At 48.0% G+C, this 22,045-nt stretch overlaps 3 protein-coding genes across 11 annotated transcripts in view; all 3 read right to left on the minus strand.

Annotated features, from left to right (window-relative positions):
• On the minus strand, positions 1,834–11,005 carry TMEM25 (transmembrane protein 25). Of its 6 annotated transcripts, none has more exons than XM_018059716.1 (11): positions 10,711–11,003; positions 9,578–9,766; positions 6,271–6,827; positions 5,652–5,745; positions 5,099–5,314; positions 4,379–4,669; positions 4,045–4,176; positions 3,721–3,751; positions 3,468–3,568; positions 3,242–3,328; positions 1,834–3,112 (listed from the first exon to the last, which is right to left on the minus strand). In XM_018059716.1, the coding sequence occupies exons 3-11, from the start codon at positions 6,529–6,531 to the stop codon at positions 3,039–3,041; spliced, it is 1,287 nt and encodes a 428-aa protein (XP_017915205.1). In that variant the 5' UTR covers positions 6,532–6,827; positions 9,578–9,766; positions 10,711–11,003; the 3' UTR covers positions 1,834–3,038. The 6 variants fall into 6 exon arrangements, with proteins under 6 accessions (XP_017915205.1, XP_013824959.1, XP_017915206.1 ...); XM_013969505.2 differs by having other exon boundaries at positions 5,099–5,410; XM_018059717.1 differs by lacking the exon at positions 4,045–4,176 and having other exon boundaries at positions 5,099–5,410; positions 10,711–11,005.
• TTC36 (tetratricopeptide repeat domain 36) lies at positions 6,565–10,825 on the minus strand. Its single transcript, XM_018058921.1, has 3 exons — positions 10,711–10,825; positions 9,578–9,766; positions 6,565–6,977 (listed from the first exon to the last, which is right to left on the minus strand). Exons 1-3 carry the CDS (start codon positions 10,823–10,825, stop codon positions 6,565–6,567), a joined length of 717 nt encoding a protein of 238 aa, XP_017914410.1.
• The window catches only part of KMT2A (lysine methyltransferase 2A), a 78,057-nt gene continuing 67,526 nt past the window's right edge, over positions 11,515–22,045 (minus strand). For all 4 annotated transcript variants that reach the window (XM_018059721.1, XM_018059720.1, XM_018059719.1 and 1 more), the window contains 5 exons: positions 18,985–19,159; positions 18,717–18,824; positions 17,574–17,657; positions 16,970–17,099; positions 11,515–16,482 (listed from right to left, as the gene is read on the minus strand). In XM_018059721.1, coding sequence (XP_017915210.1) covers positions 16,207–16,482; positions 16,970–17,099; positions 17,574–17,657; positions 18,717–18,824; positions 18,985–19,159 — 773 coding nt within the window. In that variant the 3' untranslated portion in view covers positions 11,515–16,206. The remainder of the gene's footprint in view (positions 16,483–16,969; positions 17,100–17,573; positions 17,658–18,716; positions 18,825–18,984; positions 19,160–22,045) is intronic.

Consider the following 22,045-nt stretch of genomic DNA (forward strand, 5'->3'; position numbering starts at 1 on the left):
ACAAGGGTTTAGCATGCACTGCGGGGACTGGAAACAGAAGAGTTGCCAGTGGGGGGGTCAGGACTGCCAAGCAGGCCCACAGCTCCTCTTAGCAGGAGACAGCCACCCTCCTCTCTCCCACCCTCTCCTGCTTTGCCAAGTGCCTCCCACTGGCAGAAATTAACAGCTGGCAAGGGAATCTGGAAAACTGGGCAGCATGGAGTACAGAAGGGAGGGTGTGGGGTAAGAAAACAGAGAGAGAACCAGCAGAGGTGGAACCAATAGAACTTGGTGATAGAGTAGATGTGGGGGATGGAAGAGAGGAAATCAAGGACGACTTGCAAGTTTTGGGGCTTGAGCAGCTGGGTGGATAATGGACATGAGGATAGGAATAAGGGGCCACATTTCAAATAAGAGGATAAAATAGAGGAATGAGTGGTGAGGCTCTCAGCCCTCTTCCAGGCTTATCCCTCCAAAGCAGAATATTGGAAGAGTCCCGAGCAGCCTAAGAGAAAAGATATTGATGGGGTAATCTAAGCAAATGTCTCGGTCCCTCTACCTACCCATCAACTTGTATTCAGCTTTGGGTACCTCGTTCTTGTGTGTATGTATGTGTCTGTGTGTATACACATAGGCATACTTGCAGCTCTCATTCTTAAATATGAATGTACAGTCACTAAGCATTTGAAGAAAGCCAGAAAAAGAGAGACTAAAATACAGCAAAGAAAATCAGAGAAACTAAACTTTTTTTTTAACTATTATATTCATAGAGAAGTAATTCTCAAATTTGGTTGCATGTTAGAATCAACTGGAGATCTTCTAGAGATAAGTTTCCTCTCCCAGACAATACACCAGACTGATAAAAATCACAACCTCTGGAGGTAGGATATAAGAATCTATTTTTTAAGCTCCTCAGATTATTTCAATATGCAGACAAAAATTTGAGAACCACTATCAAAGAGAGATGAGAAAATACCACATCCATGAAATAAAAGCAGGAGACTTATAAAAGGAACATAAATACAGCAAGAAGATACAACAGTTATAAACATTTACACACCTAATAACAGACTCCAAGAATATATGAGGCGAAGCTGACAGCTGAAGGGAGAAAGTTTTACAATAATAGCAAGACACTCTCAATAAGGGATAGAAGACCCAGACTGAAAATAAGTAAGGAAATAGCCTGAACTGCACAATAAACCAACTAGTTCTAATAGACATAAACAGAACTCTAGCCAACAGCAGAGAATACACTTAAGTGCACATGGGACACGTTCCAGGATAGAACATATGTCAGGGCACAAATTAAGTCTCAACAGATTTTAAAAGGTAGCATCCAAAGTACTTTCTCAGACCACCATGAAGAGCAGTTAGAAATCAATAACATAAGGAAAAACTGAAAAATTCTGCAGAAGTTAAACAATAACCAATCGGGCAAAGAAATCACAAGGGAAATTGGAAAATACTTAGAGATAAATGAGAATAAAAACACAACATTCCAAAACTTATGGGCTACAGCAAAAGCAGTGCTCAGAGGCAATTTATAGTTATAAATGCTTACATTAAAAAAGTACTCAAGGGACTTCCCTTGTGGTCCAGTGGCTAACACTCCCAAGTTCCCAGTGCAGGGGGCCCAAGTTCTGGGGAATTAGATCTCACATGCCACAAGTAAGACCAGGCACAGCCAAATAAAGCAGTAAATTTAAGTACTCAGTCTGGCTTTACAACCCGAGGAATTAGACAAAGAAGAAACTAAACTCAAAGCTAGTGGAAGGAAGGAAATAAGATTAGAGCAGAGATAAATGGAGAATTAAAAAGAAAATTTTTTTTTGAAGGAATGAAACAGACATGTAATATTCACTCATTCAAGTTTATTGAACCTACTGTGTGCTCAGCACTGTCCTTGGCAGTACCAAGAAAAATTATAAAGGTATCAACAAGGGAAAAATATACTTTGCTCGCTATTAATTTGCAATCTTTTTCATGTTGCTTTTCAACAGTGTACTTAGGTTGTTCTGGGATATATGATCTCCCCTCCTTTCCCATGTCTCCCTAAGGTTTCCAGCACTGTCAAATTATGTGCCACTGTGACCATCCCCTAAAGAACGGAGGATGGGACAAGAACAGTTTCCTGCTGATGGGGAGGTCATGGCTAGGCTCCCATGGAAGGGGGAGATACTTTGAGCAGAAACCCGTCAACCCCAAGGGCTCAGGGCACTCACAGTGAATCATAAAAAGGCCAAACTTGGGAAAGCCACAGGCAGGGCCCAGGGGCCCAGTCACTCCCTTCCCAGGAGATGTGCTTAAAGTGCTATCGCTGTAAGAAAACGAGGCATAGCTACATGCAGTCCTGGAGGCACCAGACTTCTCACCTCCCTCTCATCTCCTGACTTGTGCTAATACCAGGCTCTGACACCACTAGGGCCCAGGCCAGTGGGGAAGTCTAATGCCCAGTGAAGAAGGTCCAGCGTATAACCTACGATGCCCAAGAGGGGGTGGGCGGAGAGGGGCAGAGAGATGCAGCAAAAAGAACTGGTCTGTGCTTCGCCAGCACCCCTAGATCAGGGGTGGGTTTGTGTGGAAAGGGCAGGTTGGTTCTGTAGAGCTAGCAGGGTCCTAAGTTTTCCCTGAGGGAACAAAGCTGCATAGCATGTGAAGGAAATCCAGGACGTGCAGGGACCCCCGCTCCCCAACCAGGCATGCCCTATGCCTGCTGTACACGGTGCTGAGGAGCACTGGTGCGGGGCAGAGCCGGCCCAAGCTGGCAGGGCCATGCCACGCTTAGATGCTGGCTGACCTCCAGGCACACCTGGACAGACAGCTCCATCCACCTGGGCACAGGCAGTCATGCAGGCCCTCAACTGGAGTCGGTCCAGGTCCAGCCAGGAGTAGGTCCAGCTGGCAGCCTGGCCAAGAATACCCGTGCCCCCAAGCAAGCAAAAGTGGCAGAGGCAAGGCCTCTTCCCATTGGCAACATGGCCAGGCAGAGGATGCCTTGGACGAGGCCCAGGAGGATGCCCAGGGGCCAAGAAGTTACCCTCTGTCTTGGCCTCATCTCAGAGCCAGATCTCGTCACTGCTCACACTGGACACCCGGTAAATGTAGCCCAGCATTGGGAGGCGGATGAAACCTGGGGGGTCAGAGATCAGTCACCCTCATTTCTTGGAAGCTGGGAGACCACTCTCTGCCCTTGGGGACTTAGAGGCCTTTGGGACACGTAGGAGGGCAAGGGAGCAGGGCAGCAGGCCGCTTTTCCTACCTCGGCTGGTGAGGAGGCCACCAGGCTCCGGGTCCAGCAGGTCTGGCCGGCTGTTGTCCTGAGTCGTCTGCCGTTCCGCTGGTTTCCCTGTGGGGTGACAGAGAAGGTGGTGCCGGGATGAGGCGTGTGCCCGATGGGGCCTAGCCCCTCCTAAGGTCCAGTGTCTCTGTTTTTTCCAGAAGCACCTCTGAAGATAAAGCTGGGGCAAACAGCTTGCTAGGTGTACCTTTGCAGTCTGGAGTGAGATCATTGAGCTGAAGATTGGATGGGAGGGACATGTTCTCGCGTGGCAGGCGCACGTTGTTGAGTTTCAGGTTGTTGGAGTCACTACAGGAGGACAAAGGCTCGGATGGACCCTGGCACCAGTGGGCACAGATTCCTGCTTGGAGGCCATTCCAGAACCACCAGAAAGCCCAGAATCCCGCCTGTCCCATGCCGCCTCTCCATTGGGCCCCTCCATGAAGCCCCAGGAGAATTACCTAGAGATCAGGGATGGGCGCCGGGAGGGGCCTGAGGAGAGAGAAACCACAGCACTGTCTCAGTGCCCACCCCCTCTGGGCTCTGCCCCCTGCCCTCTCAGGCCCAGGTCCCTCAAGCAAGGGGCCTCTCAGATGGCCAGACTGGGTTCTCAGTGCTCAGCACGCTCCCTGGGACGTATGTGTCTAAACCATGGCCACACCCAGGAAGACCTGCCACTTGTCAGAGACCTGCCCAGCTCCAGTCCTGCCCGTGCCCTCACCCTCACCCCGGACCTCATCTCCACACTCCCAGCATCCTCTGTACCCGCCTTGCTTTGGCCTTACCTTTGGTCTTCTTCTCTTTCCTGCAGACCAGGCAGGCCACCAAAGTGCTGAACCCCACCAGGGTGCCTAGGGCAAGCCCTCCAGCCACAATGATGCCCAGCAGTGGCACTTCCACCCGGGTGGCCAGGAGCCCTGCAGGTGGTCCTCTCGTTAGTTCCAAGCAGGCATGACCCCTGACTCGGAGACACCACAGGTCCCTACTCTGTCCTCTTTGCCCAAGGTGGCTGGGGACAGCTTTCATGAGAACTTACCCAAAAGACAAGTCTTCCCATTTCTGCACCATGGCCCTACACCCACCTGAGGCTCTGCTGGGCCTGGGGCTGGCAGTGCTCACCTGGGGCTGGAAGCGAGGAACTGGTGACACCCACGTCGTTCGTGGCCACCACGGAGAGGTTGTGTGGCAGGCTGTGGAGCTGCAGCTGCACGGTGTGGTTGGTGAGCCAGGGGTAGTTTTGGGCATCCAGCACCAGGAAGTCTGAAGTGTTGACAGTCACTGGCCCATCCTGGTCGATCCAGGTCACGTTGGCAGGTGGGTTGGCACGCACGAGGGCAAAGAGGATGACCAGAAGGCCCGGGCCCTGAGCTTCCTGGTACTTGGCCCCAACCTGAGCAATCTCCGGCTTAACTGGTGCAAAGCAGAGACCACTATGTTCCCACCACAGCCCCTTGCTTGCCTTGCCCTTTCTTCCCAAACCCAGAAGGGAGCCAGGGGCCTGGACCTCTCCTTAGGAGGCACCAGGAAAAAGGATGGCTGGGTCTGCCAGAGGTAGCATTTCATAAGGGCATAAACACTAGAACCAAATGTCCAGAATCCTGACTCTGCTACTTACCAGCAATATGACCCAGGGAGATTGCTTAACCTCTCTGTGCCTCAGTTTTCTGATTTATAAAATGGGGACAATAGTAATTAACTCATAGGATTGTTGTGAGAATAAAGTGAGTTAATATTTGCAAAGTGCTTAAGTGTTAAAACATCCTAGCAAACTGCCTGCCTGGTGGCTGTTGGGGGTCCCTGGGCAGAGAACCCCTCTCTGTCCACCCGAGGGGCACTCACATTGCACATTGAGGATGACGGATGCATTGGCTGACTGGCCACTGCTTGCGTCCTGCAGGGAGCAGATGAGTTCATGCTGGGCCCGCTGGGCAGTGACAGTGAAAGTGCTGGTGCCTCCAGAGAAGGCCTCCCGGCCCACACTCTGCAGTCTCGAGGTGCTGGCCTCCTGCAGCTGTCCATCCAGGTACCAGGCCAATCGAGGGGTGCCAAGTCCCCCTGCCACCCGGCAGGTGAAGGCATGGCGTTCATTCTCTCGAAGTGCCCGCTCTGCCCAGGTCTGACCATCAATTTGTGGCGCCAGCTCCCCCCAACCTAGAACATAGTGGAGTCTGGGGAGAGCTGGTGGAGGGTTAGTACTGTTGTGACCCGGGTGAGGTCCAGTTCCAGAGGGACCTGGGTTCTCTCACCAGGGACTGGCTGGACCTTGGTAGGTGGATGAGAAGAGACCAGTTTTGGTGCCTAAAGTGGGACCCAAACTGAAGATGCAGGCAAGGAGGGGAGAGACAGGGACTTGACCCCATAAACACATGCTAAGGGATGAACAGGGGTGTACCTGAGCTCAGAAGGGCCGGCAGGAGCAGAAGTGTGTGCGGGAGGGTAGCTGGCCATGGAGGCAGTGCCATGGTGGCCCAGGCCTGGGCCCCAGGCTGCCGAGAGAAGAGGGCGGGCCTCAATGTTAGTATCCAGGTGAGAGCAGGCAAGCTTTAGTAACTCCTCCAGCAATTTATTCTCAGAAACAAAAATGAACCATGCACGGAAACGCAAATGTAGAATGACCCAAAGTGGTGAAGACAAAGACGCAATGATCATCAAGCCCCAAGGTCCAAACCCCGGCTGGCACGTACATGTACACCTGCGGGCGCAGAATTGAGCCCTGACTCCAAGGAACAAACAGACACATGCTCGCAGGTACACAGAAACAACCGGCAACCGTGCAGCCCGCACCAGGCCAAAATACACAACACACACGCGCACACACGCAGACACTCGGGTATACGCGCCCCTCCCCCAAAGGGATCGTCCTCCCAACCCCGGTTCTCTCTTGCCCGCTTCCTTTTCCCATACCCCTTTTCCCATCCTCCGGATTTGGGCCGAAGAGAAGGTGATCCAGGACGCAGGGACAGAGAAGCATCCCCGCTCCCACCTCCGCCCAGCCTTTCTGGGCGGCTCACCTGGCTCACTCCCCGAGCGCAGCCGGAGCGACTGCTCAGGCCTGCGGAGCACCGTAGTCCGCCGCAGGGGTCGGCGCTGCGCCAGACAGGGCCAATCGATGCCCGATCTCGGCCCGACAGGCCCTTCCTCCAGGGCGGCTGATCCGGGACTGCCTCGCGCGGAGGGGACCCTTGAGCGCCCATCCCTGCGAGGGATGGCGAGCGGACGCAGACACAGGCTGGGGCTGGGCGAACCGACAGCTTTATTGGTTGCTGGCGCATCCCCCAACTCCTCGCCCTCCCGCCTAACAGCGCTCAGCGCCCGTCGCGGGGCCGGCGCAGCTGCCCCATCACGTCGGCCAGCATGCGGTTGCACAGCGCCGCGTACGGGTTGAGCAGCACCAGCTGGCGGCGCGCAAACGGGCTGCCCAGACTAGCCGCCCGCTCGAAGTCTCTGCGGGCGTCGTCGTCCCGGCCCTGCAGCCGCGCCACGAGCCCGCGCTGCACAAAGCCCTGGCGGGCGGTGCGACCCCGGCCGCCGCTCAGCGCCAGCGCGCGCTCCAGGTCCTCCAGGGCGCCTGCGGGACGGACGGACGGATGGGCAGAGGTCAGGGCCGCGGCCAGCAAGATCCGGCCCCGAGTGCAGGCTCTGGGGCTCGGCCATTTACATTGCGCCCGCAGACGACCCTCGAGATCGGGATTGTTATTTCCGTTACGCAGAGATAAGACTGGAAGAGTGGGCAAAACTCGGCCTAGACTGCAGTTAGTGGCAGAGTTGGGACTGAAGTCCAGGTCTCGCCTTGTCCGTGTTATTTTTCACCATCTGATACATCAAAACAGGGGTGGTCACTATATTATGAATCTGCTCCTGTTCCCCGGCACAAAGCAGGTGGTTTCTTACACATACATTGAAATTCTACCCTGTGCCAGGTGACTGACTGAATCCCAGGGTCCAAAAGCATTAGTATTAACTGACAACCATTTCTTACACAATAAAGTCCATTTTTTGTTTGGTTTTTCCTTTTTGGCTGCACCAGGCGGTCGAGATCTTAATTCCCTGACCAGGGATTGAACCCATGCGCCTTCAGTGGAAGTGCAGTGTCTGGACCACTGGACCACCAGGGAAGTCCCCCGCTAACGTTTTTTTCCCCTTTAATATGTATTCTTTTGTATTTTATTTGGCTGTGCCAGGTCTTAGTTGTAGCATGTGGGATCTAATTCTCTCACCAGGGTTTGAACCTGGGTCCTGTGCATTGGGAGCACGTAGTCTTAGCAACTGGTTCACCAGAGACGTTTTCTTCTCTAACTTTTCAAGACATTTCTCTCCTCTTTTCCACTGTATGCCTTAAAATAGCTCCTCTCACCTGTGTTCTCTACTGACTGCCTCTCCTTACTCTTTATTTCCATGGTCTTCCTTATCTTGTATCAAAGTTTTCTTTGAAGGAGGTCTTGGAGCCAGAGCTGGCCTGCAGCACTTTGGTCACCCTCATAAATACTTGGCTTCTTAGGCATCAGAGCTCTGAACTCAGCCTCAGCCAGCCAGTTGGCACCCACTGTAGGTCCCCCGAGCTGCATTTGTTCTGGGCTCTGCTTCCATTCACTCCTGTCCTCTAGTCTATAGAGCCTGTTAGGGCAGGGCGCTTGGGGAGTGCCAGCAGCATCCTGCACCAAGGCTGATCTCCCCGTCCTCTGAGTTTTGGTCCCCAGAATGCAGCAGGGGGTCTGCTCCCTACCCTAACTGGTCGGTTGAGAAGCTCTCTAATCACAGCATTTGTTGATTTCCCTCAGAGGAGTTGGTCTGGAGGAATTGAAGGCCTTCAGGCAGAAACCCCTTGGATGCTCTCTGGGGTTCTGGTCTATAGGCTTTCCTCAGCGGCCTTTATGGCCCTGCTCTGCCAAACTGGTGGCAGAGAAGCCTGGGAAAGGGGCCCTCAGAGTTCCTGGATATTCTCAGAATGGAGTCCCACCTCCCCAGCCTGGCATTCCTGGCCCCAAGAACGCCTCCACTACCACGAGTTCCCTAGTAGTTCTCTACTACGCTTCTGTGGTTTACTCTTCAGTAATTCCTGGTGTTTTCAAGACAGAGTTCCATCTGGGCCTCATTTTACCAGTTCCTCACCCTCTTGGTCTCTCTTTACCTCTCCAGGCTCTGAAAAGACTCCATCCTTCCAGCCCTCCCTTTCCAGCCAGAGTAGAGATCTGAAGCTCCCTGTTCCTGTCCGTGACTTCTGGACTTCTACAGGCCATGCCTTCTCCCACTTGCTGCCCTCCTACTTGTCTTTAAAACTCACACCTCAGGAGCAGACCCCAAGCTGAACCCTCTCAGCTTGTTATGTGGCTATGAGGTTTGTGTGTCTGTCCTGTCCTCTAGGCTGAGCTTCATGAAAAGCAGTATCACGTGGGGATTAAGCCCTGCCACCTGAACCAAATCCCAGCTTTGCCACTTCTCAGCTATATGACTAGCAAGCTATTTTACTTAACTTCCAAGCTTTGGTGTATCATTTGTCAAATGGAGACAAGAGCATGCACCTTTTTAGGGTTGTCGTGAGGGCTAAACAAATGACAACTAAAATGTAAAGTGTTCAGTCAGGGGGCTTCCCTGGTGGTCCAGTGGTTAAGACTGCACTTCCACTGCAGGGGGAATGAGTTTGATCTCTGTTCAGGGAACTAAGATCCCATAAGCCGCAGGGTATGGCCAAAAAGGAAATAAAAATAAATTTAAAAAACCTTTATTATTTTTTAAAACAGGACTTCCCAAGTGGTTCAGTCCCCTTCCAATACAGGGGCTGGGGGTTTGATCCCTGGTCAGGGAACGAAGATTCCACATGCCATGGGACAACTAAGCCCATGCGCCAAACTATTAATAGAAAAGCCCCTTCCATGTACCACAGCAAAGACCCAGTGCAAACCAAAAAAAAAAAAATCTCTGAATCCATAATTAAAGAGAAAGGACAAGATGCATCTTGTACAGCATGATGTTGGTTAACAGATTTAGAAAGTAGGAGAATAAAGTTACCATTAAGAAAATACATACAGGTGCTTAATGCCTGGCACATAGTAATTGCTATAAGAGTCCTCAGCACCTAGACCACTGCTACAATACAGGCTCTCATTAAATCTTGTACATAAACAGACTGTAGTCTCTCTGACTCTCACAATATCCCCAAGAGATTAGCAGGGCCCATAACGTATCTCTTATGAGTACGAACGTAGGTTCCAGAGGAGCTTGGTGACTTTCCACACTCCAAGTCCAAGCCCCACGGCCATACCATCTCTGGTCTGTGTCCTCCCAGACCCCCTGCACAGGCTCCAGGGAACTTCCCCTCACCTGCCACATCTCCTTGGAGACGCCGGGCCTGGGCTCGGTTATTGTAGGCTGAGGCCCTCTCAGGCAATAGGTTGATAGCTTGGCCAAACCTCTCCAGGGCTGTGCTGAGGTCACCAGCCTCGGCTGCGATCACCGCCTGCAGCTCCAGGGCCTTGGACTGTTCCAGCTGCGCTCTCGGGAAAACTTCATCTGTGCCGGGGAGGGAGCCAGGAGGAGACAGCTATGTGGTTGGCAGCAGGAAGCAACAGTTCCCGTGGGCTTTGGAAACCTGGGACATGAGCCAGGGCTGACCAGGCAGGGTGTAGGTCACTACAATCTGATGCAGTGTTTGGGGTAGGGGGAGCAGAGGTCACTGAGGCAGAGCCCTGGCACTGCTTAGTTCCAGAGAGAGCTGGAGAGCGGCCTTGGTTGGCTCCCCAGTGCCAAGAGAATGAAACCAAACTCTAGCCTGTAGCTAAATGACTGGTTGAAGGTCACACCCCCAGGAGGTTGCACAGATTGGACTGGAACCCAGGTCTTTCTGACTCCTTAGTCTGTCCCCAGTTTGTTCTACTGCATTGCTTCCAGCAGGAAGGCCTCCATGATACAGTCATGAAAACCATTTCCAATGCTTCCCTCAGCTTTTCAGCCTAAAGTTTCATTAAGACGTGGGCTTTGCTCCGTTAGAAACAAAGAGCATCAAAACTTCTGGACGGTGACAGTCCCTCTTAGGGGCCAGTGGAAAAGCCAGTGAGCACATTCAATCTGGAAGCATTAGCTCAGGGCTTGGCATTTAAAGGTGACACTGAATGCTTGCTTAGTTGAAACTGGTTAGCTGAGCTACCCCCTGCCCCGTTTCTGTCTTCCATGCTGTGGAGGGTGATACCCTCTGTTCTGACAAAGCTGTGTTAATTTCATATGGCCCCGCTCCCCGCCACCACAGTTAAACTTGGGGCAGGGTTGGAGGACAAACCCTGGCTTTCTCCTCTGGGCACAGTGACTCTTGCCAAGCTTCCATCAGTGCACTGAGGATCAGCAGTCATCATCCAAGTGTCGGGGGACGAGGAGCCTTGTAAGACAGCCTACTTCTGCCACCCCAGCGAGGTAGTAGACCAGCCAATGTGGAGAGCTGGATTCCAAGGTCAAATACTCACCTTCATCTACTTCCTTCTCTGCTTCCTCTCCCAGGTCCAACCCAACAATATCTCCAAACGGGGAGTCGGGGTTGAAGATGGCCTGCAAGACGGCCTGATCATTTGGAGTCCCCATGGTATTCAACTCCCAGATCAAAAAGGTGACTCACAGTGAGGGAAAGGAAAAAGGGCTGAGGGCTGAGCCTCTTGCCAGTTTTAAGCCTCTACCTGATCCAGAGGGAGGAGGTCTGTTTGAGGACCAGCCCCCAAGAGGAGTGTTGTCCAGTCTTCGGCTGGAGTGTAACCTCAACCCCCTTCAGCCTGGGGACAGTGACCCTGGCTTGGCCGAATATTTACAAATATTTCTCAACTGCTTCTCTACCCCCCCCCCACCCCCAGTCTGAGGGAGAAAGAGAAAAAGTAAATCCCATTTCAGCTTTAAGGTGGAGTGGAGCCAAGAGAGAGGGTACTGTCCATCTCCCTGAAATGCCTTCTTTATACTCACAGATTTAGGAAGAAATTGTTAGAAGCCAATGCCTGACTGCCTGCGGATGAAGACAGGGTATTTGTAGGAAGTAAAGGAACTATTTTTTTGTTCTCTTGACCCCTTCCTCACATCCAGAGTTAAGTAGGTCCCATATATACATCACTGATAAACAAGAGGAGAAAATATGATTAAGAGAGGCAGTGTAGAGTGAGGCCTGACAGAAGGGAATGATTTTAAGATTCCACCTTAAAAGAAAGGACTGTGGAAGGGATTTTGTAATCAGGTCATGGGCCACGGCCCTCCCACCTCAGCCAAAGCCAAAAGAAAGTTCAACCATGTGCAGCAATAAACTTGACATGTTTATTAATTAAACTATCACTTAAATAAAAAAAAGTGCATAGAAAATAAACATGTTTAAAAACTCCTTTTTTTTTTACAACTATATACACTTTTTACTTTTACATTCAGTCTTTCGTAGACAGCTTTCAGCATTATTATTTTTTGAACTATTAAAGTATTTTCCTTCTTCCCTGTCACAGGGAGTTAACACTGATGGACTTTAGACACATTTTTTTCCTTTTTTTTTTTCTTTTTCTCTAACCAGAAGCTTGGAAGAACACAAGGGAAAAAAAAAAACAAACCGAAAGATCTGGTATACATGATAAAGTTGTCAAGAAATGTCTTATTCCTAGAAAAGAAGCTTGTCATCTGTTGAGCTTTTGAAACAATTATTCAACTACCTGTATTTACTAAAGAGACTGTTAAAAGTTCAATAAAAGAAACACCACAAGTCTATTTTCTTGGTTGAAAGACAGAACTAGAGTACCTCGGAACAAGATACCAGGAAAGCACAGAACACAATTTTCCCCTAAATGCAGGTGGTAACCCCAACATTCATAACCAAAAATAGAGAAACAAGGAGTACAGGTACTGACTGGCAACATTCACAGGCAGAAAAAACCCAGGTGACACCATTTCTGCATTTATCTCTGATCCCGGGGATGGACTGTTTTGCCATCCCCTTAGAGCTGGAGTCTCCTCCCATGTGGGGGGATCAGAGGAGCGCCAGACTGACCATTTCCTGCCACTACTAGCAACTGTAACACAATCCTTATCTATAGTGTTAAGAGAATTAAAAGCCATGGACTGAACTAGGCTTTGTTACATGGTGCATTACTATATTAGTTCCTATATATATCATATTTATATTTATTTCAAAACCAAAACGAAAAAGTTGCAAGGTTTCAGAGTGTGAGACTTGACTGGTATTCATGATTCGGCACAAAACCATCTGCTCAATAACCTTGTATTGCTTTAAAACGAAGGAAACGAAACATAAAATTACACCCAGCCCTTTGCAATGACCCGCTTTTCCTTTAAAAAAAAAAAAAAAAAAAACCAAAAAACCCATAACTTGATTTCTATTAAAAAAAAAAAAATCCCAAATCAAACTTAACATCTGACAAGGTTTTGACCTTTAGTATTTTCAGATATTTGATTGAATGTCAGTCCTTTAGAAAGATACATTCATTAGAAGGTTTTTTTTTTGTTTTTTTTTGTTGTTGTTGTATTTTTTTTTTTTTTTTTTTTTTAAATCAAGGGAGCTGCATGGTGCTCACAGCATTGGCCGGGGGGGCTGACAGAGGCAAGCAGGGTGGCGGAGTGGATCCCGGCAAAGGAGTCTGGTTGAAAACTATATATATATATATATATATATAGCTGCCAGGGCGTCCCCCTTGATTCTGGTTATTGGTCTAAAAACAGGAGGGGCTGGGCTGGAGGTGGCGGACGGTAACGGAGGGAGCCAAAGGGACCAAGTTCCGGCCAAAGGGTCAGCGCCATGCAGCTCCTCTGGTTACACAGTCGTCACTGGCCACCAGGAAATGCAGCCACAACAGGTTCTAGCAGCAAAGCTGTAAGTGAGCTGGCTCTCTCACTGAGAACTGACCAGGTTTGCAGCTGTGACTCCTTAGGGACTTGGGGTGCCCCTTAGGGGATTCTTGGGAACAACCCACCACAGTTCCTCAGTCTGCACTTTTGTGCGGAGATTCCCTTGGTCACTTTCACAACAGACTCAGAGGTGTCTTGGAGATAGCTATGCCGGGTTGGTTTTGTTTTTTCCCGCCTTCTTTCCCTCTTGCAGGGAAAACCTTAGCTTAATCCCCAAGTTGCTGGCAGGTACGCTGAATTTTGGCAATGGACTCAAGGCTGAGATCTAGGAGGACTCCTCATTTCTGTGGTTGACAGTTAGGGAGTGGAAAGGCAAGGCAAACCATCTGCAGCTGGCAGGAGAAGGAAGCTGGGGGCTCCTCCCCTGGCCTCGGGGTTTGGGGTTGGTAGAAAGAGATGAGGAGGGGGCTCACAGTACAGCGCGGCCTAGCAGGGCGGTCACTAGGTCTACTGAGCTGAGTTTCCCCCACTCCCGACTGGCCTTTGGGTCTTCCTCAAGGTGAATTCATGACCCGTCAGTGCATTAATCATTTCAGTAACAAATGCAGCTTAAGGTTTTTTTTTTTTCTTTAAAAAAAAAAAGAAAAAGGAATAAAAGGATATACAAAAAAACCTCACACAGTGCAATAATAAAGGAAACCAGACACCAGTGGAACCCCTTGGGCCACTGTATCTTGTTCATGGGCAAAAGGAGGAAGGGAGGTGAGGTCTGGGCAGACTGCTTTGCCCCAGGCCCCTGCTGGCACTTCTCTGAGATGACAGGGAGTCTCTGCCATCCTGGCCACAGTGCTGGGTTCCCTGCACAACAGAGAAAACAGTGACAGTGTTCCAGCAGAGCCACCAAAGTTCTTAATTAAGGTCACGGAAGAACAGGGAGCCCAGGGAGGAAGGCACAGCAGAGCCGTGAGTCCCGGGGCAGAGAGCGCTGGGCTGAGTCGTATTGCTTTGCTAGACTTCCTTCTGGAGGAATGGGCTTCTCGTGGTGAGAAGAGGCGCCCCGCCCTCCACTGGACTATGCTGCTCTGAAACCTCATGGCTGACAGAAGCCGAGGAGCATCTGCAATATCGTGAGTGGTCAGACTGTGCTTCAGTTTCAACGGGCTGGCCCAAAAGAGGGCATGGGGGGACCCAGGGGGTCTTTGCAGGCGTGAGGACTTGTTGGGCAGAGAGAGGGGGGACGAGGTGACCTACGAGGCAGATGGTGATGGAAAACGTCAGGTTGCCATTCAGCTTGGTTGCTAACTCTGAAGGAGGAAAGACAGGGAAGTGCTGGCGCTCACCTCTCAGCACTGGGCTGTGCCAGGAAGGAGGGAGAGAGGCAGGCAAGAGGAGAAGGAACTGCTATGTTGAGATCCTACCGCAGCCATTCAGGAGCTTTGACTGGAGAAGGAGGGGAGTGGCCCGATGGAGCTGGGGGCACCTTCCTTTTCCACTTATTGTCAAAGAGCAAACCCAGGAAACGTTTATGTCAACAGGGCACAAACAAGCTACACATTAAACAACGAAAAGGACACCTTCCAGGGGGAAGTTGGGCAGGAAAAACCAGACTTTGTGTGTACAGCTGAATATTTTCTCTAACTTCATCCTATGAAAATAAAAAATTATTAAAAACCGATCTTCTTTTAAATTAGGATAATACCGCGGTTTAAAAAATAGCCTTGTCATAAGTGCTTCTCCCTATGAAGTGCTTCTCATAGAAAAATATACAAAATATATTTACATTTATAAAACCTTAAATAGTAAACTGTAAACAGAACCGAGTAAAATCCAATGACTTAATTTAACAGGTTCAGGAACTGTCTTGGGGAAGAGAAGAGAAGAAACATTTGATGCTGTTTTGACCACATCCTAAGGAGTAATCAGGGCAGTAGTGTCATTTCATTTCATTTGCTTTAGCCACAGATTTTGCACAGGTGGCAGAGGTCCCTCGATACAAGGTGGTCTAGTCCCCAAGTTTTGGGCCTTGAAATCCGATTAGTGTTCTGCCTTCAACTGGACACTGACCATTTAAAAATTAAGTCTTCCTATGTCTTAACAAGGGGAAAATAAAGTTACCATGTCCTAGGAATGGGACCCAGGGGTCATCCTGGTTGTGAAACTCTGACTGTTGCATGATTCAGATCCTATTTAAATAATCTTCTTCTTCTACATATATTTCTGTAAAACTCTCAGTGGAGCTTTATGAAAACATCTCCAAATTCTGTCTGGTTACGGCCAATGGCTCCTGTCCACTTTCCCACTGGGAGTGCTTACAGGCTCAGGGAACGTCTTGTAGGCACATCCTATGCCCAACAGGGAGTGTTCTTACACAGGGAGTCACTCTCCCCTACCACCCAGAGAGAACGGGAAAGCAGTGGGATGCAGAATGGGGGAACGAGAAAGTGGAGTGAAGAGAAGGAATGAGAGGGAAGCCGCTCCTATTGTCTAGGAAGGTGACTGACTGAGATAAGGCTCATGGGGATAACACTCCCACTTAAAGCCCACAGGCTCAATGTTTGGTAATGAATTGGCACAACCCCAAGACAGCTTTTGACACCAAAGGTGCTAAGAATCCTGTCTCCCAACCAGAAGGGAACTCTCAACTGGGAGGATAGTAGGGAAAACCACCAGACCGTCTTTGTTCAACACATGGCAACAGGCTGGGCAGGGCTGGCAAATTGTCAGGTCTCTAACCAACCCTGCACCAGGGCTGTGCCTGACCCCTCGCTTACAGTGCTTGGGAAACACCAAGGCTAGGGTGGCAACTTCTGAGGAGGTGCTCAGGCCAATCTCCCCACACAACTAACCCTCTACAGGCTCCTTCCAGGCAAGTCTGCTAGGGACCCCTTCTCCCACTTTTTAACGGCACACAGAGGGGCCCCAGTAGAAAGCCGATTGTGGATCTTTTCTTCTAGACCTCATCTCTCTCCAGGACTATGATCACTAGAATGTGAATATGGGACCCAAGGGAGCCCAGTTGTCAAACAGGCCCCTCAACTGTGCCCACTCAATCCTGGAATACCTGGCTGCTGGCAAAGGCCTTCGGCATCACTGTGGAGGCCCTGGGTCCTAGTACTCCGATACTGGGGAGAAGAGCAGCTTTAGTTTAGGAACTTCCGGCATTTCTTGGCACCACAGTTGCAGGGGAGCTTGTTGCTGGCGTCCTCAATGGGGAATTTATAGTCGTAAGTGAGTTCCTCCCCTCGGTAGATCTTGCGCATAGCGAAGATGACAATGTGCTTCTGCCCATCGATGTTGATGACCCGAGAGTAGCAGTTGGGCTCACACGAGTGGTTGATGAAGCGGGCGGCATTCCCGTGCATGGTGGCGTCCACCACCTCGGAGTCATCGATCCGGAACATGTAGCAGCCGATGCCCTGCAGGAAGGAGGACAGAGGAGGACAGAGGAGAGCCTGGCGTTGATTACGGCTCAGGCTGGACAACACCCAACCTTTTTCTGATGTGATCTTAGCCACTGACGAACAAAGTTCCTTCTGGTAAAATTTCTGGATCTCTCCCATCTTTCAGGATGCTTCCACGAGAAATTCCTAGATTACGGGCACTGGACCATAGGTTTATTAACGTCTCCACAAGAGAAACCTGTGGCAAGAGAAACCTACAGCTTGCGTCACAATGTGCTTTCGATCCTGGGATCCATTCAGACAAATCTTCAAAGAGTATCTTTGTGTGCTAATCCCTAGAGTGGACTGGGCCCACCACAAATTCAGAGATGTTAAAATGTAATAAAAAAAAAGTGTCTCATTAATAAAATACACTAATTCCTCTAAGATCTAGGGACCATCTCTGTAGGTGATGGCCTCCTTCTATAACAAAAGAACTGGAGAGTACAAGTGTGGGACTCACCTTGCTGTCATAGTACTTCTCTCGCTTGTCAGTCTGGATGGAACGGATGACGTTGCCAGCATACTCAATCACCATCTCACCTGCATCAATGTTTCTCTTACAAAAAAGACCCCGGCCGTGGATGGGAGACCTAGGACATAAAGATGGAAAAGACATCAGCTGCCGATTTTGCAAATAAGGTTAAATGTGGGAATACATGAATAAAATCTCCATGTCTATGAAGAGATTTATTGGTCTCTATTTCTACTGGTTCAATTCAGTAGAATCTATTGGTCTCCATTTCTCCAGGAGAGACAGACACTTGGGGTAGAAAAACTGGACCCACCTGATTTGAGTGAATATACTAATCGTTCTAACAAATGGCCAAGGACTAAAGATTTCTCCATTCCATAACCCACTAGAAGTATCAGTACATTAATGCTCACTGTGTTAAATTCCTTGTTCAACATAAGGAGCTCCAGGATCCCAGGACATCAGGTTCAATTAGTAATACTGATAAAAACCTCATTTGCTGAATGAAGGACGTGACTTCAGCATTTGGTCCACTTTGATTTTGGAAAATTTCATTAGTTTTCTAGAATTCTTTCTATAATTTTCTCCATACCTGTAGACACCAACTGCCTCCTTAGAAGTCTTTTTTAAGTGCCGGAAACGCATGGGCATTGGTAGATCCATACTAGTTGCCCTCCTAAAGAAAGAAGGCTCGTTATTAATAAATTCTCTTTAGGAAATCATCAGTTTTGAGGCTTGGATCAAATAGTCCTAGAGCATATGACTACACTGTGTGTTCAATGAGAAGCAGAACGAGTGCCTTATAAAAATGTATCGTTGCTTAGTTGCTAAGTCATGTCCCACTCTTTTGTGATCTCATGGACTGTGGCCTGCCAGGCTCCTCTGTCCATGGGATTTCCCAGGCAAGAATACTGGAGTGGGGTGCCACTTTCCTATTCCAGGGGATCCTTCTGACCCAGGGATCAAACCTGAGGCTCCTGCGTTGGCAGGTAGATTTTTTACTACTGAGCCATGAGGAAAGCCCACCTTATAAAATTATGCCTAGAATACATTATATATGAAGTCTATGGTGGTTCACCCAAAGCTGACAGAGTATACCACAGCTGAATAAAATATACATCTTTTAGTTATTTGACTTTCTCCTCTGTTAACATATTCTTCTCTCTTTGCCAGCCAGTTACTGCTACTTCAACACAAACTATATTCCTCTTCTTAAATATTATTTGGGATATTCTGATGCAAGCAAAACTGGAAGAGAGGGAAGGAAAGAGTATTTCTTCATTTTTTAATACAGTTGATTTACAATGCTGTATCAATTTCTGGTGTACAGCAAAGTGGTTTTACTTTACATTCTTTTACATATTCTTTTCCTTTACGGTTTACTACAGGATTGAACATGGTTCCCTGTGCTGTATGGTAGGACCTTACTGTTCACCTATTTTATATACAGTGGTAGTTTGTATCTGCTAATCCCAGACTCCTAATTTATCCCTACTCCCTTTCCCTTTTGGTAACTGTAAGTTTGTTTTCCATGTCTGTAAGTCTGTTTCTGTTTAGTAAAATAAGTTCATTTGTATTGCATTTTAGATTCCACGTAATACAAATGCTATCGTATGGTATCTGCCTCTTTCTCACTTCACTTAGTATAATCTCTAGGTCCATCCACATTGCTGCAAATGGTATTGTTTCATTCGCAAAGACTATTTCTGGTGGCCCCACTCCACTCCAGACTTACCGAGCTGACTTCAGCTGCACCTCCTCCTCTTCCTCGTCATTGGGATTGTACTCAGGAGGCTGCCGGTGTTTAGAAGCCAGGAAGTTAAACATGTCAAAGGCTGACTTCCTGGAGCCAAAAGATTAAGATATGTTTAGAGAGACAGTTTAGTAGAACCAGTGAAGGACAGTGTTAACAGGAAGTCTCAGAGGTTAAGTGGGAAAATAATTATACCAGTAAACAATAAAATCAGGACCCCAAACTGCTTAAGGAAAAGAACAGAACTTGCCTCAGGTGGACTTCGGCCCTGGCTGAGCCGTGAGGGTTCAGTGGGGGCTCATTGGCCTCCTCTGGTTTGTGGAAACGGAATTTGTAATTCCTACAGTGCTTGGCACCAGACAGTTGCTCTATCAGGAATACAACAGCGTCATGGAGAATCCCCAGCATCCGCAAACCGTTCACACCTGTAGGATCAAAGGCACCAGGGTAGTGAGGAGCCCAGCCAACAAAAGCCACATACAACCAAAGAAATGCCTAAGCTAAGGAACAACTCTGTCAGAGGCTGCTCAAGGGTGAATTATATAAAGATGAGCTAGAAATAAGCATTAGGTAGCCAAAAAAATAATGTGGATACAGATCCATATGGAAAATACTGTGACAGTGAAAAAAGCATGCCATCAAATTCTGGACTATTTTCCTTTCTATGTTCCTATGCACATGGGAAATGCTGTGTTATTTCATTACACGGTCATAGTGACCATGAATTATGAGATGAGGCAGGAATTACTGGCCTCATCTCAAGGAAAGTAAATCTAGATTCACACCTAAGGTAATCTAGCTAGTGGGACAGGATTTGAACCTTGGACTGTGTAACTCCAACTATGATTCCATTTTTGTTTATACCTAGTGGAGCACCTGGATTCCATGAGCTCATACACATACACATAGGCACCTCACTAAAATTTATAAGGAATGTTGGTAAACCCTAACAGAAAACGCTCTTCCATGTTATTATGGCGAATGTATGGAGAAATACACAATAGCCACTTTGTTTCACTCTAAGTCTTTTAATGAGCACCTATTTCTTTTTAATTTATAGAAAACAACATTTATGTAAGTCTGCTGGCATAGACGGTCAAACACTTTCTGAAATGATTGTCTTCCTCCATTAACAAATGGGACAGGGTAATAACTGCCATCCCTCTTTTTGACACTAGCAAATAGCTAATGAAGTAAACAGTATTATTTCATTTACAATGATTGTTTTTGGTATTATTAATAGATAACAAAATAATAATGGTGTCTGTTGTAGACAAGATATACATTTCACAGGCCTAACTGTGCTAGAATACATGCAATTCCAATGGAATACATGTAATTCCAATGGACACATTGCTTAAATATAAAGCATATTTATAGAGATGGAACTCCAGTATAACTCTGGGGCCTTATGTTATGTCTCAAAGGATATCTGTGTTTAAATGTTAACAATCACTTCTAGGAGGTAGAACCTCATCCTACCTTTGAATTTGTTATTGTGGTAGTTTTTTCAACTTGTAAAATTTTACATCTTGGATAATTTTTCTAAAAAGGGAAAAGTTATTATTAGATGCCTAATTTCCATTTGAGAATTTCTAAGGGATATAATTTGGTTTTAGAAGCAAGCAGAAAGTTAAGTCTCCAGATAAGCAACATTCTTATGATAAAATTACTGTTCTGATTATAACTCAACCTATACAAGCATAAAACACAAGTTGACAATATAAGAGCTCAAGCCATAAAAGGCTATGACAAACATTTTAAATATATGTATGTATTTATTTATTGGGCTGCACCGGGTTGTAGTTACAGCACGTGGAATCTTCAGTCTTCACTGTGGCACGCGGGATTTTTAGTTGCAGCAGGCAAACTCTTGGCTGCAGTATGTGGCATCCAGTTTCTGACCAGGGGTCAAAGCTGGGCCCCCTGCACTGGGAGCACAGAGTCTTAGCCACTGAACTGCCAGGCGAGCCCCACTTTTTTACCTCTAAAGAACACTGATTTTCCCCAAGAATTTCTTCCTAGGAGTTTTAGTTTCCTGTGCATTCTGACAGAAAAAGCCATTAAAAAGATACTTATAGGTATTTTCGCAAAATTCATTTTAAGGTTTAGTCTGAGTGTTTAACTCTGCATTTACTAGAGGGCTTACAATGAGATTAGACATTGTGTCAATAACAGGAAAAGAAAGATGAGTTATGCATGGTGCCTGGTCTCAAGGAGCCCTTGGCAGAGGGAGATATATTATGTACACAAACCTCGCAAAGTGAAAGCAACCAGATAAATGTGTAAGATATAGGATAAATGCGTAGTAGGATACTGTGGGAACAACCTAGTCTCTTGTGGGCGATTCGCTTCCTCATCCAACAGATATTTACTGGTCACCTGCTGTATCACCTGCATTCCTTCTGTCTATCCACTGTGGCAGAAAGAATCTTGGGAAAACAAAGGTGAACATAACTGGAAGGTACCTGAGACAGGAAGGTCTCAGCTTTAATGTCACCTCAGGAGATGCCTTTTCTGACCACTCTATCTAGAAGAGACTCCCTGCCAGCAAGTACCTACCCTTGTGTCAGACTCTTTCATCACTCCATTTTATCTTCTTCAGAGCACTGGCAGCTACCTCTAGAATATAAGCGTGTGGGGACAAGGACAAGGCAGTAGCCTGGGAGACGGAGAATGATGGGCAGGTTCTGGACTATGGAACACAGAGATCAGTGTGGTTCACTCCCAGCATCTGCTACTTTGCTTTCTATGTCTGTGTGTGCTAAGTCGCTTCAGTCATGTCTGGCCCTTTGTGATCTTATGGACTGTAGCCTGCCAGGCTCCTCTGTCCATGGGATTCTCTAGGCGAGAATATTGGAGTGGGCTGACATGCCCTACTCCAGGGGGTCTTTCCAATCCAGCATCTCCTGCAATAGCAGGTGGGTTCTTTATCACTAGCGCCACTGGGGAAGCTCTGTGTCTGTGGGTCTATTTCTATTTTGAAGATAAGTCCATTTGTATCTTTTTTTTTTTTTTAGATTCCACATGGTGGCACTACTAGTAAAGAACTGGCCTGAGATGCAGGAGACCTAAGAGATGTGCGTTTCATCCGAGTCAGGAAGGTCCCCTGAAGAAAGGAATGGCAACCCACTCCCGTATTCTTGCCTGGAGAATCCCATGGACAGATGAGCCTGGTGGGCTACAGTCCATGGGGTTGCAAAGTGTTGGACACGGCTAAGAAACTTCTTCACATGTTCACAGCACATTCATAAGTGATATCATATATTTGTCTTTCTCTGTCCTCTCTTCCCTCTTTAAACAAAAATATT

The sequence above is a fragment of the Capra hircus genome, chromosome 15 (genome assembly GCF_001704415.2).
Source record: "Capra hircus breed San Clemente chromosome 15, ASM170441v1, whole genome shotgun sequence".
NCBI lineage: Eukaryota > Metazoa > Chordata > Mammalia > Artiodactyla > Bovidae > Capra > Capra hircus.

What these genes read in the sequence shown, in the direction of transcription:
- TMEM25 (XM_013969505.2), bottom strand. Translation starts at nt 6,531, where the DNA reads ATGCGCCAGCAACCAATAAAGCTGTCGGTTCGCCCAGCCCCAGCCTGT. An exon ending in GCCGGCCCTTCTGAGCTCAG is followed by an intron (nt 5,411 to 5,651) that starts GTACACCCCTGT and finishes ACTATGTTCTAG; the next exon opens with GTTGGGGGGAGCTGGCGCCA. An exon ending in CGTCATCCTCAATGTGCAAT is followed by an intron (nt 4,670 to 5,098) that starts GTGAGTGCCCCT and finishes GCTTTGCACCAG; the next exon opens with TTAAGCCGGAGATTGCTCAG.
- TTC36 (XM_018058921.1), bottom strand. Translation starts at nt 10,825, where the DNA reads ATGGGGACTCCAAATGATCAGGCCGTCTTGCAGGCCATCTTCAACCCC. An exon ending in AGAGAAGGAAGTAGATGAAG is followed by an intron (nt 9,767 to 10,710) that starts GTGAGTATTTGA and finishes TCCCCGGCACAG; the next exon opens with ATGAAGTTTTCCCGAGAGCG. An exon ending in TCTCCAAGGAGATGTGGCAG is followed by an intron (nt 6,978 to 9,577) that starts GTGAGGGGAAGT and finishes CCACTCTTCCAG; the next exon opens with TCTTATCTCTGCGTAACGGA.